The 12,722-nt window shown below is 43.2% G+C and overlaps 1 protein-coding gene across 5 annotated transcripts in view; it reads right to left on the bottom strand.

The window, feature by feature from the left end:
- Positions 1 to 291: 291 nt before the first annotated feature.
- BABAM2 (BRISC and BRCA1 A complex member 2) overlaps positions 292 to 12,722 on the bottom strand; it is a 287,811-nt gene continuing 275,380 nt past the window's right edge. For all 5 annotated transcript variants that reach the window (XM_060245154.1, XM_060245182.1, XM_060245163.1 and 2 more), the window contains one exon: positions 292 to 644. In XM_060245154.1, the coding sequence (XP_060101137.1) occupies positions 581 to 644 (64 nt within the window). In that variant the 3' untranslated portion in view covers positions 292 to 580. The remainder of the gene's footprint in view (positions 645 to 12,722) is intronic.

Below are 12,722 nucleotides of genomic sequence, written 5' to 3'. Positions count from 1 at the left end.
TATTATCCCAAAAAACAACTATTACACAAAACTGATTTATTTTTAACGGTCTTCTTGAAAAACTATAGCTTTGTAAGATAGCCTTTTGATAAGATATGACAAGTTAATTTGTTAGAATATGTTTGTTATAACAAAACAAATGTAACATGCTGTACGTGTTTATTTTTGTAACAATGTTGAAAAAATCTTGAATAAAGCATTATGTTTTCTCTGAAGAATCTCAAAAACTGAGATGGGGGGGGGTCTCCCCCCGCCAAGAATTTCATGAATAACATCACAAGAAAAAAAAAGTCATATCCAATACATTTTTATTTAAATCAAGCGAGTTAAGCAAGAAATATGTTTTTGTGTATGAAAAACTGAATGGAAGAAAACAAAATTTACTTAGTGAGTCAAGATTCTCATTGTATGTGCGCGTGTGCACACACATACATAGAGTAAAAACAATTTATGATGATCAATGACGCTTCAGTGGTAAAAAGCACCTATGAAGACCGAAGGCCCAGCTGCTTTCAGGTCATCTTGCAGTCTGTTGACAGCCATGTGGGCATACAATCCATGTGGCATTTCCTCTTAAGTTTCAGAGTTTCCCATTGGCAAATGCTGCCTCCTGGAACTGAGGAACAAATGTTCTGAAATAAGTCCTAGAAGAATAAAAGGGATGACATTAGTAAAGAGCAAAACCAAAACATTCTGTAGTGTACATGAGCTGACAACAACAACAATAATAATAATTTATATCCCGCCCTCCCCGCCGAAGCAGGCTCAGGGCGGCTTACGTAACATAATATAAAATGCAAACATTACAATAATGAAAGTACACTGGTTACATAACAATTATATATTACAGTTCAATTATATGTATTATTACATTAAAACCTTCTAATTAAAACCATCGCATTTAAAAACCAACAAATTAGTTTGGTGCTACAGTCTCGACGAGATCTTCTGAAACCGAAACCTCAAACCAGATTAAAAATCCCTTAGTGTTTCACCTATGATGGCCCTTCTTAAACCTTTCAGCATGATATTCAATACTATACGAATGGATAAAGCAAATGAATAGTTTTGCTGAACTAGAAGACTGTAGTTGTTTTCATTTCTTGATTCATAACTGATTTGCATGCTTCAATCTCTCTGCCACTCTCTTCCCCCATGAAATTAATGAGTCATCAAGTCACAGCCAAATTATGGCAACCCTGTAGGTTTCCAAGGCAAGAGATTAACAGAGGTGGGTTTCCATTGCTGCTGCCTTCATAGAAACTTTTGTGGTGGTTTCCCATCCAAGCACTAACCAGGGTCAACCCTGCTCAGCTTCCGAGATCTGATAAGATCACACTAGCCCAGGCCATCCAGGTCAGGACATGGAATGCTTAGAGTGGTGTTTTGTTGTTGTTATTAGTGGCAGAATCCATTGCCCTTCCAGCTGAAATACATTTTGCAGGCAGCTTAGTGAATCATTTGCAACCTTCCTCTCCCTTAACACAAATAAACCTAATTCTTTTACTTTAAGTAGACCAGTATTTTGCAAACACCAACAAGAAAAATGTAAAGAACCCCAAGAGAGACAACAGCAAGCATTTAGCCTGTATCATTTGCTTTTGAGCTAGATAGCAGGGATGTCGAACTCATTTATTATGAGGGTTGGACCTGACATAAATGAGACCTTGTCGGGCTGGGCCATATTGGGCCAGGCCGTGTGTGTACCTGTTTAAGATTAGGTGCCAGAGTTATAAACTTTACAGAAGACACAGACAAGCACAATTAAAGATGTTTTTAAAAAACTTAAAACATGCTTAAAACATTAACACTCAGTCTTAAATGTGCTTTCTTTGTATTTCTACAGTGGGATCCAGAGAACTGGGTAAAGGAAGCTCTGGCTCTTTCCCTCCCTCCCCAGGATTATACTGCCAATAGAAGGAAGAGAGGCTTGGCTCAGTAGCTGTGCTGTGTAATGGTTAGAGCCTGGCAAAGCAAGCTCTGCCTCTATCCATAAAACCTCTATCCATACTTTGGTGTTTTACAAAATTATTATCAAGTAATTTTGAAGTTATTCAGATGTAATAAGTAAATGTGACACACTGTGTCCATTGTATAATGATCTTCAGCCTCAAGGTTTTCACCTGCTCTTCTGTGTTTAGATCCAAAACATCCACCATATACCCCATACCAGGGGTGGCCAAACTGCAGCTCAGGAGCCACATGTGGCTCTTAAAGCCCTCACCACCTTTCCTCCACAAGGGAAGAGCCTCAGCCAGTGGAGAATATTTTGCTCTGTAGCTCCTGTGCAATTGAGCAAGCCTGGCAAAGCAAGCTGTGATGCAGAAGGAAGCAAGAGAGAGGGAGAAGAAAGCAGATGACAGCCAGTTGCTCGGGGGCCTGATTCAGCCCCCAGGCCACATGTGTGACACCCCTGGCCTAGATCTTCACCATGCTTCTGGAATAATTGGATTTATCCATGTTTCACAGGACAGGAAAACTTTGTGGACATGAACAAGTGACAGAATAAGTTGTCTATGAAATGGAATTTGCATACATATATGTTTTTATGAAGTATGAAATCAGAGCTGGCAGAAAAAGGTTGAGTTAAATCAATCCAGGAAGGAAATGTTAAAGCTCTGGAACAACTACAGTTTCTTTCTGAGAAAAGTCTTGGAAAGTTAAAACAATTGTATGGGGCAGGAGTGGCCAAACTTGCTTAATGTAAGAGCCATAAGACAGGGGCAGGCAGGCAGGAAAATAGATGGGGGGAAGGTGGAAAGAAAGCAACTTTAAATGCGTTTTCCAAGCTGCCAGCTGGTTTGGCTTGGAAAAGTGATTTAAAGGGGGAAATGCCTTCTCCAAGCCAGCCGGCAAGGTGGTGAGGGCTTTAAGTGCCACACAATATGTGTGCAAAGAGCCACATGTGGCTCCTGAGCTGCAGTTTGGCCACCCCTGGTATGGGATTATTACATCTGAATAACTTCAAAATTACATAGTAATTGCATAGTAATTTTGTAAAATACCAAAGTATGGATAGAGGTTTTAGCAGCTTCTAATTACCCACTGTGACCACTGGGATTGATAGATCTCAGTAAACACAGAAACACAGAACTCAAGAACCTCAGAAGTGATGTAGTCCATCTTAATATAATAATAATAATAATAATAATAATAATAATAATAATAATAATAATAATAATAATAATAATAATAAATTTTATTTATATCCCGCCCTCCCCGCCTAGGCAGGCTCAGGGCGGCTAACAACAGTTCAATAAAATTATACAATATAAGGTAAATTAAAACAACAATTAAATTATACAGTAGTTTAAAAACAACAATCTAAAACCAGTTCCAGTTGTCTGGGTCGTTCCATAATTTAGACGGCGGTGATCTTCTTGATGTTATTCTGTATATTTATATTATGGCAGGGGTCACTAGATAAAATCGTTGGTGGATTAAACAGCCATCCTATCAATGGTCTACAAAGGCCTGCTTGAAAAGAGTGGTCTTACAGGCCCTGCGGAATTGGTCCAGATTCCGCAGGGCCCGTACCTCCTCCGGGAGTTGATTCCAAAGGCACGGGGCTATAACAGAGAAGGCCCGTGCCCGGGTACTCTGTAATTTTGCCTCCTTTGGCCCAGGGATAGTCAGCATGTTCTTCCCTGCTGACCTCAGTGCTCTCTGGGGCTCATAAGGGGAGAGACGGTCCCTCAGGTAGGCAGGTCCTCGGCCATATAGGGCTTTAAAGGTGATAACCAGCACTTTGTATCGGACCCGGTATGTAACTGGCAGCCAGCGCAGTTCACGCAGCCCCGGCTGTATATGCTCCCATTTCGGGAGTCCTAATAACAGCCTGGCCGCTGCGTTCTGCACTAGCTGCAGCTTCCGGGTTCGACACAAAGGCAGCCCCATGTAGAGGGCATTGCAGTAATCTAGTCTTGAGGTGACCGTCGCATGGATCACTGTTGCCAGGTCCCGGCGCTCCAGGAAAGGAGCCAACTGCCTTGCCCGCTTCAGGTGGAAAAATGCCGACTTGGCAGTGGCCGCTACCTGGGCCTCCATTGATAGTGAAGGCTCCAGTAGGACTCCCAGGCTCTTGACCCGGCCCGCCGCTTTCAGCGGCGCACCGTCAAAAACCGGGAGAGGTATTTCCCCTCCCAGAGCGCCGCGCCCCACGCAAAGGACCTCTGTCTTCGTCGGGTTCAGCTTCAACCCACTCAGCCTAAGCCAAGTTGCCACGGCCTGCAGTGCCCGGTCTAAGTTCACTGGGACGCAGTCAGGCCGGCCATCCATTAGCAGATAAAGCTGGGTGTCATCCGCATATTGATGACAACCCAGTCCAAAACTCCGGGCAATCTGGGCAAGGGGGCGCATGTAGATGTTAAATAACATCGGGGAGAGAACTGCTCCCTGAGGCACCCCACAATCTAGTGTGCGCCTCCGGGAAAGCTCACCCCCGATTGCCACCCTTTGTCCCCGACCTTTGAGGAAGGAGGAAAGCCATTGTAAGGCCAGTCCCCTGACCCCTATGTCGGCGAGGCGGCGGGTCAGTAGCCGATGGTCGACCGTGTCGAACGCTGCCGACAGGTCTAACAGCATCAGCACCGCCACGCCACCTCGATCCAGTTGCCGCTGGAGGTCATCCGCCAAGGCGACCAGCACTGTCTCCGTCCCGTGGCCCGGGCGAAAGCCGGACTGGCAAGGGTCTAGGACGGAAGCGTCATCCAGAAAACCCTGTAGTTGCAGCGCCACTGCCCTCTCAATAATTTTACCTAAAAACGGTAAATTAGAAACCGGTCGGTAATTTGCCAATTCGGCCGGATCTGCTGTACATTTTTTCAGGAGGGGGCGGACCAAAGCCTCTTTCAGAGGTGATGGAAAACGCCCCTCCGAGAGGGATCTATTTATTATGTCCCGTAAAAGACATCTAAGCTCCCTCTGGCAAGCTTTAATCAACCAGGAGGGGCAAGGGTCCAAATCGCAAGTTGTTGGGCACGCAACAGAGAGAATTCCGTCGACTTCCTCCAGGCTGAGTGGGTCAACAATTCATCTTGCAACAATTCATATCATTACTATAGTTAAACCACCCTCAAAATACGTTAATCCAGATTCCTTTTTACATTCCACAGAAGGGGAATCCACAGCTCTGTCACCACCATGTTTTCAAAGTGTTTTATAGTTTCAACAATTTGCCAGCAGTTCCCTGAACACCCAAGTAAAAATTATTTGATGCAGTGTGAACACAATTTGTCGTCCTTTGTCAGCGACCATGACAAACAGCTCATTTTCTTTAAGGCAAACTTAAAATATTTGGAAACTATCATTATGAATAAGATTTAATGGTACATTTAAAGTAAGGTATCTGACAAAGTGAGTTTTGCCTCACAACAGCTTATACTTTGGAAAATGTGGTTAGTCTTCTGTGGCCCTCTCAAGCTAGCATTCTAATAGAAATTATGCTTATATTTACAATGTTTTGGATGAAATCCACCTTATAATTCAATTTAAAAAGCCCTGCAGTTTTCACAACACCATAGCATAATGTTTCATGTTTCTCTATTTCCCTAAGAGATAAAAGGCTAGGTTCACTAAACCTTTCACAGGGTCAGCTTCCCCTTTCTTTGCCTCCTTCTTTGTGGGACCCATAGGAGCCATTAGAGCAGACACATTCACAGACAAGAGGCACTTGCTCCCAACATTTTCAGAGCAAGTAAAGTTCTGCAGGAACATGACCCAGTAAGTATTTGTGTGTGTGAGAGAGGGAGGGGGCAGGGGATTCCCTGGTTTGGAGGCCCTCCCCCTGCTTTAGAAAGTGTGAGGGGGGAGGGAAATATCTACTGGGCACTCTATTATTCCCTATGGAGAATGATTCCCATAGGGATTAATGGGGAATTGATCCGTGAGTATTGGGGGCTCTGGGGGGGCTATTTTTTGAGGCAGAGGCACCAAATTTTTAGTATAGCATCTAGTGCCGCTCCCCAAAATACCCAAGTTTCAAAACGATTGGACCAGGGGGTCCAATTCTATGAGCCCCAAAATATGGTGCCCCTATCCTTCATTATTTCCTATGGAAGGAAGGCATTTAAAAAGGTGTGCTGTCCCTTTAAATGTGATGGACAGAACTCCCTTGAAGTTCAATTATGCTTGTCACACCCTTGCTCCTGGCTCTGCCCCCAATGTCTCCTGGCTCCACCGCCAAAGTCCCCAGATATTTCTTGAATTGGACTTGGCAACCCTATACTAAGTACTTGCGGTATAGGTTTCTTCAAATAAAAAGCCCCACAGTGTCATCATACAACAGTTTTTAAAAATTACCATGTAATACAATAATCGACATTGGGCAAGTAATCATGGCAATCATTGTGTTCCAAAATAACAGTGTGGTAACTTGGTGCAGAGTGGTAAAGCTGCAGTACTGCAGTCCTAAGCTCTGCTCATGATCTGAGTTTGATCCCAGCAGAAGCTGGGTTTCAGGTAGCTGGCTCGAGGTTGACTCAGCCTTCCATCCTTCCGAGGTCAGTAAAATGAGTACCCAGCTTGCTGGCGGGGGGGGGGGGATGTAGATGACTGGGGAAGGCAATGGCAAGGAAAGGAAAGGTCCCCTGTGCAAGCACCAGTTGTTTCTGACTCTGGGGTGACGTTGCTTTCACAACGTTTTCACGGCAGACTTTTTACGGGGTGGTTTGCCATTGCCTTCCCCAGTCATCTACACTTTCCCCCCAGCAAGCTGGGTATTCATTTTACCGACCTTGGAAGGATGGAAGGCTGAGTCAAGCCGGCTACCTGAAAACCCAGCCTCCACTGGGGATCGAACTCAGGTCATGAGCAGAGCTTAGGACTGCAGTGCTGCAGTTTTAACACTATGCGCCATGGGGCAATGGCAAACCACCCCATAAAAATTCTGCCATGAAAACGTGAAAGCAATGTCACCCCAGAGTCGGAAATGACTGGTGCTTGCACAGGGGACTACCTTTACCTTTTTTAACTGGAATAACTGGAGTAGATCTGAGTTTGAACTCAAAATTACATGAAGCCTGCTCTTTCATATAAGCATACACATGAATCGACCAAAAGACAGCATGTAACCTAAGTCTAAACAAGGCCTAACTACACTCTTAAGCCCATTCTTGCTGAATGAGTTAATGCTCCCATCAGTTCAGAACCTAAAGCAAAATATTCCCATACAACTATAAACCACATATATTTGTTTTCAGAATGCTGACTGACTCATACGAATAAAAGACTCCAGAGGTGGTTTGAGAGGTCCTTCTTCTCTATATCTACAATGCATGTTTTCATTTCTATTTTTACTACTATTTGTTATAGAGTATGTATTACAATAATAAGTAAAAACAAAAAATGAGATCAAGACACAATGTGCTAGCTACCAGACAACACACACACACACACACACACACACAGAGCAAAACTCTGTACTGGTCACAGATAGCACACAAACTGAAAAACATGTTATAGTTCCTCTCTGGAGTCAGTTGCTCAAAACATATAACTCCAGTTATTTGCTTCTGAGCTCAATCCAAAGTTCTGGTTATTACCTTTAAAGCTTTTCTTAGCTTATGACTCTCATCTCCCAGTATGCTCCCTGCATCACTTATGCTTTTCTAACAGCTTCCTTCTTAAGGTACCCTCACTTTAAGATTGCCCATATGGCTATAGCAAAATCCTAGGGAGGGTTGCCAGCTCCAGGTTGGGAAATACCTGGAGATTTTGGGGATGAAGCCTGAGGAGGGCGCGTTCTGAGAAGGGGAGGGACTTCAGTGGGGTATAATGCCAAGAGTCTAACTTCCAAAGTGGCCATTTTACCAAGGTGTTTTGATCTCTGTCACTTGGCGGTCAGCTGTAATCCCAGGACATCTCCAGCTACTCACCTGGAGGTTAGCAATCCTAAAACAGGCCTTTTCCATGATGGGGCCAATTTTTTGGAAGAGTCTGCCGCTATGGGTGAAGCAGGAGCTAGACTTCCCAATCCCCAGGTCCCAGTGGGGGATCCCCCAGTTTTACAGGCTTCCCCCCACCCCCCAGCCAGCTGGCCGGCAGGGGAAGCCCCACCCCCACAGCCACCATGCAGCTCTAGATCTTGGGCAGGTTTAGAAACCTGCAAACAGGTCTGTTTCAAAATGTGTGTGTATGTGTGCCTTTAAAGTTGAACAGGAAGTACTTCATGGGAAGGGTCAGCAACACAGTCCCTCCGTTTGTTTTGCTTTCATTTCAGAGCAACTGTGTGTGTGAGAGAGAGTGAGAGAGAGAGCAGCGTAGCCCCTGTTCTTTTCAGATGTTGTTGTGGAGGAACTAGACCCAGTAAGTGTGTGTGTGTGAGAGAGAGAGGGTTGCCAATCCCCAGGTTTGGAGGCCCTCCCCCCCACCGCTTTGGGGTCATCAGAAAGGGGTTGGGGGTGGGTGGGGAGGGAGGGAAATGTCTACTGGGCAATTATTCCCTACGGAGAACAATTCCCATAGGGCAGGGGTGGCCAACAGTAGCTCTCCAGATGTTTTTTGCTTACAACTCCCATCAGCCCCAGCCAGCATGGCCAATGGCTGGAGCTGATGGGAGTTGTAGGCAAAAAAAAATCTGGAGAGCTACTGTTGGCCACCCCTGCCATAGGGAATAATGGGGAATTGATCCGCGGGTATTGGGGGCTCTGGGGGGCACCAAATTTTCAGTATAACATCTAGTGCCTCTCCTCAAAATACTCCCCAAGTTTCAATACGATTGGACCAGGGGGTCCAATTCTATGAGCCCCAAAAGAAGGTGCCCCTATCCTTCATTATTTCCTATGGAAGGAAGGCATTTAAAAAGGTGTGCTGTCCCTTTAAATGTGATGGACAGAACTCCCTTGAAGTTCAATTATGCTTGTCACACCCTTGCTCCTGGCTCTGCCCCCAATGTCTCCTGGCACCACCCCAAAGTGCCCAGATATTTCTTGAATTGGACTTAGCAACCCTAGTAGGAGCTTTCACTTCTTACATTTAGCAAGGCATGTAAAGCAGTTTTATTCCAAAGAGCATTTGGTGGAGAATGAATTGTTCTAGCAGATTTGGCTGTGATTCTGCTGATTCTGTATGTTTTAATTCTTATCAGTTTTAATTGCTTTTTATTTGGTAATCTGTCTACTTTAAGTTTGTTCATTGGTCTGGTATTTATGTCCTTGTAACATGGTTGCTGCATTGTTTCTCACCCTGAGTCGAAGGAGATGAGACAGGATAAAAATGTTTTAAATAAATAAATAAAACTAAAAGGATAAAGTCAAAGTGAATTCTCCAAGCTCCTAATCTCAGGCTAGTTAGCACATTTGCTTTTCAACCATCATGAGGGTGAAGACTCAAGTTGCTGAGAATGGTAAGTAATAATTGGGTTCTTACAGCACCTTTAAAGAAAATACAACAGTAGCTAAATCTATTTTAAGTTTTTAGCAAAAAGTTGGAGGGTTTCCTTTAAAAAAAAAAAAAAACCAAACAAAATAACTCTTGCAGGCCTAAAGATGGTCAAAAAGGCTTCAGCATGAAGCATAAACTCTGGACCTAAAGTTAATCATCAGTACAGTGCGGCTTGTCTTATACCCCAGAAATCAACAGTGAACGACAGGCCTCTAGGAAAGTCATCAGCAACATTATGTAACATGCCACTTCCTTCTACAAGCCCACTGAATACTGCACTCTCTCTGTTACCTGGGGGCAGTGTCAACTAATCTCAGCTGAGCATCTCCTTATTGGTGGTTTTCAAGCAACATGTCAAGGTATTTCTGGCATGCTTACCACTGCTAATTAGTGTTTTAGTATCTGTACCTCTAAAAAAACAGGCTAAATCCATCTTGTCATGAAGCATTCACAAATGTTGTAGTTGAGGGTGAAGAGACAGGAAAGATAAATTATGAATACTTCATAGAGGAAATTTTAAGCGGAAAATGGTCTGGTTGGCTGGAAAAAACCCCACATAGAGATTAGCAACAGCAAGATTGCATGCACTTCTCAGTATGGAAGGACAGAAGCAGGAGTGAGTGGAAAGCTAAGAAGAAGATAGCCTGGAGAATGGGGTAGGTAAGGAAAGGAAAGGCAAGGCATGAGGGAAGAAAAGGAGGTGGTTGCAGGGGACTAGTCACAGCTAAAATGGGTAGAAGAGCTGGAAAGGAGGGGTTAAGCAATATGGTAAGGATGTGGAACAATCACTACTTAGGGCCTAAGAGCATGAGAGAGGTGCTGTCAGTGGGAAGAGAAATGGAGATGCAAAGGAAGTGGAAGTGCAGAAAAAGAACAGACTGGGAAACCAAGAGAGGAAACTGAGGAACCTGTCTAACACACCAAAGTCTTGATATCTAATACAAGAGAAGAAGTCAACATGGCCTTTCCTATATTGAAAAGATGAGAAATGCTTCCTTGCCCCCATCTCAAATAAGGAGAGGTCAAAGCGTACCTACTAGGACTTTGCACTCCTTGGAGTCTTTACTCTACATGGACTCTTTCATGATGAAAAATGGCAAATGCTTTATTGTAATTTTGATTTATAATTTTGGATATATACATTGTGTGTTATAAAATAGTATGAGATATTCCTTCAATAGTGAGCCTTTAAAATTCTTTTTGTACTGAGCAACTACAGCATATTCTTATAAATTTCACTGATATTGACTTTTTTTTAGAACACGGGTTTCCCCTGCTTCCCAACTTTACTGTGTTCATCCCGTTTGGTATGTCCATTTCAAAAGGCAGCTGCCACTGTGGGAAAAGTCACAGCTCTACAATCCTTTAAAGGGCATGTCTGTCTGTCTGTCCGTCCATCCATCCTCTAGGATTAGAGATAGCAGCATGGTTGCCAAAGGCTGCCCCATATTTGTTGACCTATTTCTTCTTCTTAAGTACCATACTCTGCTCATAATAGCATGCAGGCCAAATCAAACTAACAGTGTACTGAGCATCCTAAAAATTATTAAGCAACAATATTTGTTCTTACATTAGTTACAAAACTGCAGTTTGATGCTGACTGATAACAGTAGATAGGTGTTGGCAGGCATTGTGTCAGAAAATCCCTTTCAAAATACCTACTTGCTCAAGTCAGCAAGAGGGGACATATTCTGTGTCCCTCCATTACCTAAGATTTAGTGTGGAGTCAACTCAAGACAGGATCTTTTTATTGGTAGGGAAGCCTGCTTTGCTCCTTCATTACTTGTATTTTGCTACCATGGCAAAATCTTGGCAGTTCTGGGGGGCTTTTGGAATATGATGAACTTAAATAATCGCTAGAGATACTGCTGATTAGTGGTTATTGACGGCATCCCTGTTATTTTTTCTGCTGTTTAAAAAATCATGTTGTGTAATTATTGGTTTCACCTTTTTGTTGAATTGTTTTATGTGGGTTTTTCACACTACAGTTAGCTGCCTTGTGGATCTTTTTCATAGAAAGGTGGGATACAAATATTGTAGTGAATAAATGGAAAATACAGTAATATAAGCATATCACAGTGGTGTGATCTTGCCAAGTACCCAAATCATTTCACATTATTATTCTTGCTCAGCCACTTATCTACACAATGCCTGACAGTCTTGATGCGCCTAACTATTAAGAGGCTTTTAGTATCAAATATTATTTCTTTCTTCTGACCAACAAAACCATTCAGGCCAGGGAAATTAGGAGAATTGTTTCTCTGCATATTAGGAGAAAGCAAAAATTAAAAGCTAGGTAGATCTGGCCAGAGATCATAAGGCTTGGTGGCTTTGACCTATTCATCTCAGACTATAATTACAATGTTGCCAATTCATAATAATGTCATGTTACATAAAGGATGTCAACACTGTGGCCACAAAATGCATCCAGAATCTTGTAAATCCCTCTGACTATACACTTTTTGAAGCTCATACTGGTAATTCTCAAAGCTTTATAGTTCCCTGTTCTTGCTGAAACTTGTCCTGAAACAAAGAAAACTTGTTTTGAAAATGCTTGCCACCCACAGCAGTCTGTTCTGGGGCACTCGATGAGGAAAGGGCCAGCCCTTCCCTGACCACACGTAGTCTGGCTGGCTGTATTTGTGCAACTCCCAGTAATTAACCTTTAAAAGTACAAAAGATGGATAATACGATGCTCTCAAAGACAAAGTCACCACCTTTCCAGAAGCAGTGACCCAGACACACACACACACTAGGGGTGGGGATTGTTCTAAAAAACAGACAAAGTCAGAGTACTCATTTATACAAAGAGTAGTCAACTAAAGTGATGAAGGAAAAATGTTAAAAGAACATGTAGAAACTGATCTTAAACAGCTGTTTTAGTTACAGCAGCAGACTGTTGAACATGTATACAACAAAAGCAACAGCCTATATGTGGAAAATGGGGCAAAAGCTCTGCAGCTCTGGCCATGGAAAACTGCTTGACAACCCAATCTGCACCTTGTTATGCACAGCACAACACAGTTTCTGGGGACAATCTGTAAACTGCTCTGAGTTATTTGAAAGAAGGCAGAGTAACAATGTAATAAAATTAAATGAAAACTGTACATGATCATGCTTGATGTACAAGACGGATGTATGTTTTCTGAAAAGCAAACAGACTTCAGGAAGCATTCATGTCATTCCTTTCATGGTAATTATCTCCATGGGGGAAGAAAAAAACAAGGTGGCCCCCCTCTCCGGTCAAGAGATCTGTAATGCCCCCCCCAACAAACACGCAGACACATCCACTCTCATCCATACAACAGGCAAGAATCACGCAGAAGTCCAGTGGTGCCTTA

This window comes from Heteronotia binoei, chromosome 1 (genome assembly GCF_032191835.1).
Source record: "Heteronotia binoei isolate CCM8104 ecotype False Entrance Well chromosome 1, APGP_CSIRO_Hbin_v1, whole genome shotgun sequence".
Taxonomy (NCBI): domain Eukaryota; kingdom Metazoa; phylum Chordata; class Lepidosauria; order Squamata; family Gekkonidae; genus Heteronotia; species Heteronotia binoei.
The sequence above is the reverse complement of the archived record's forward strand: the minus strand, read 5'-3'. Positions and strand labels throughout refer to the sequence as shown.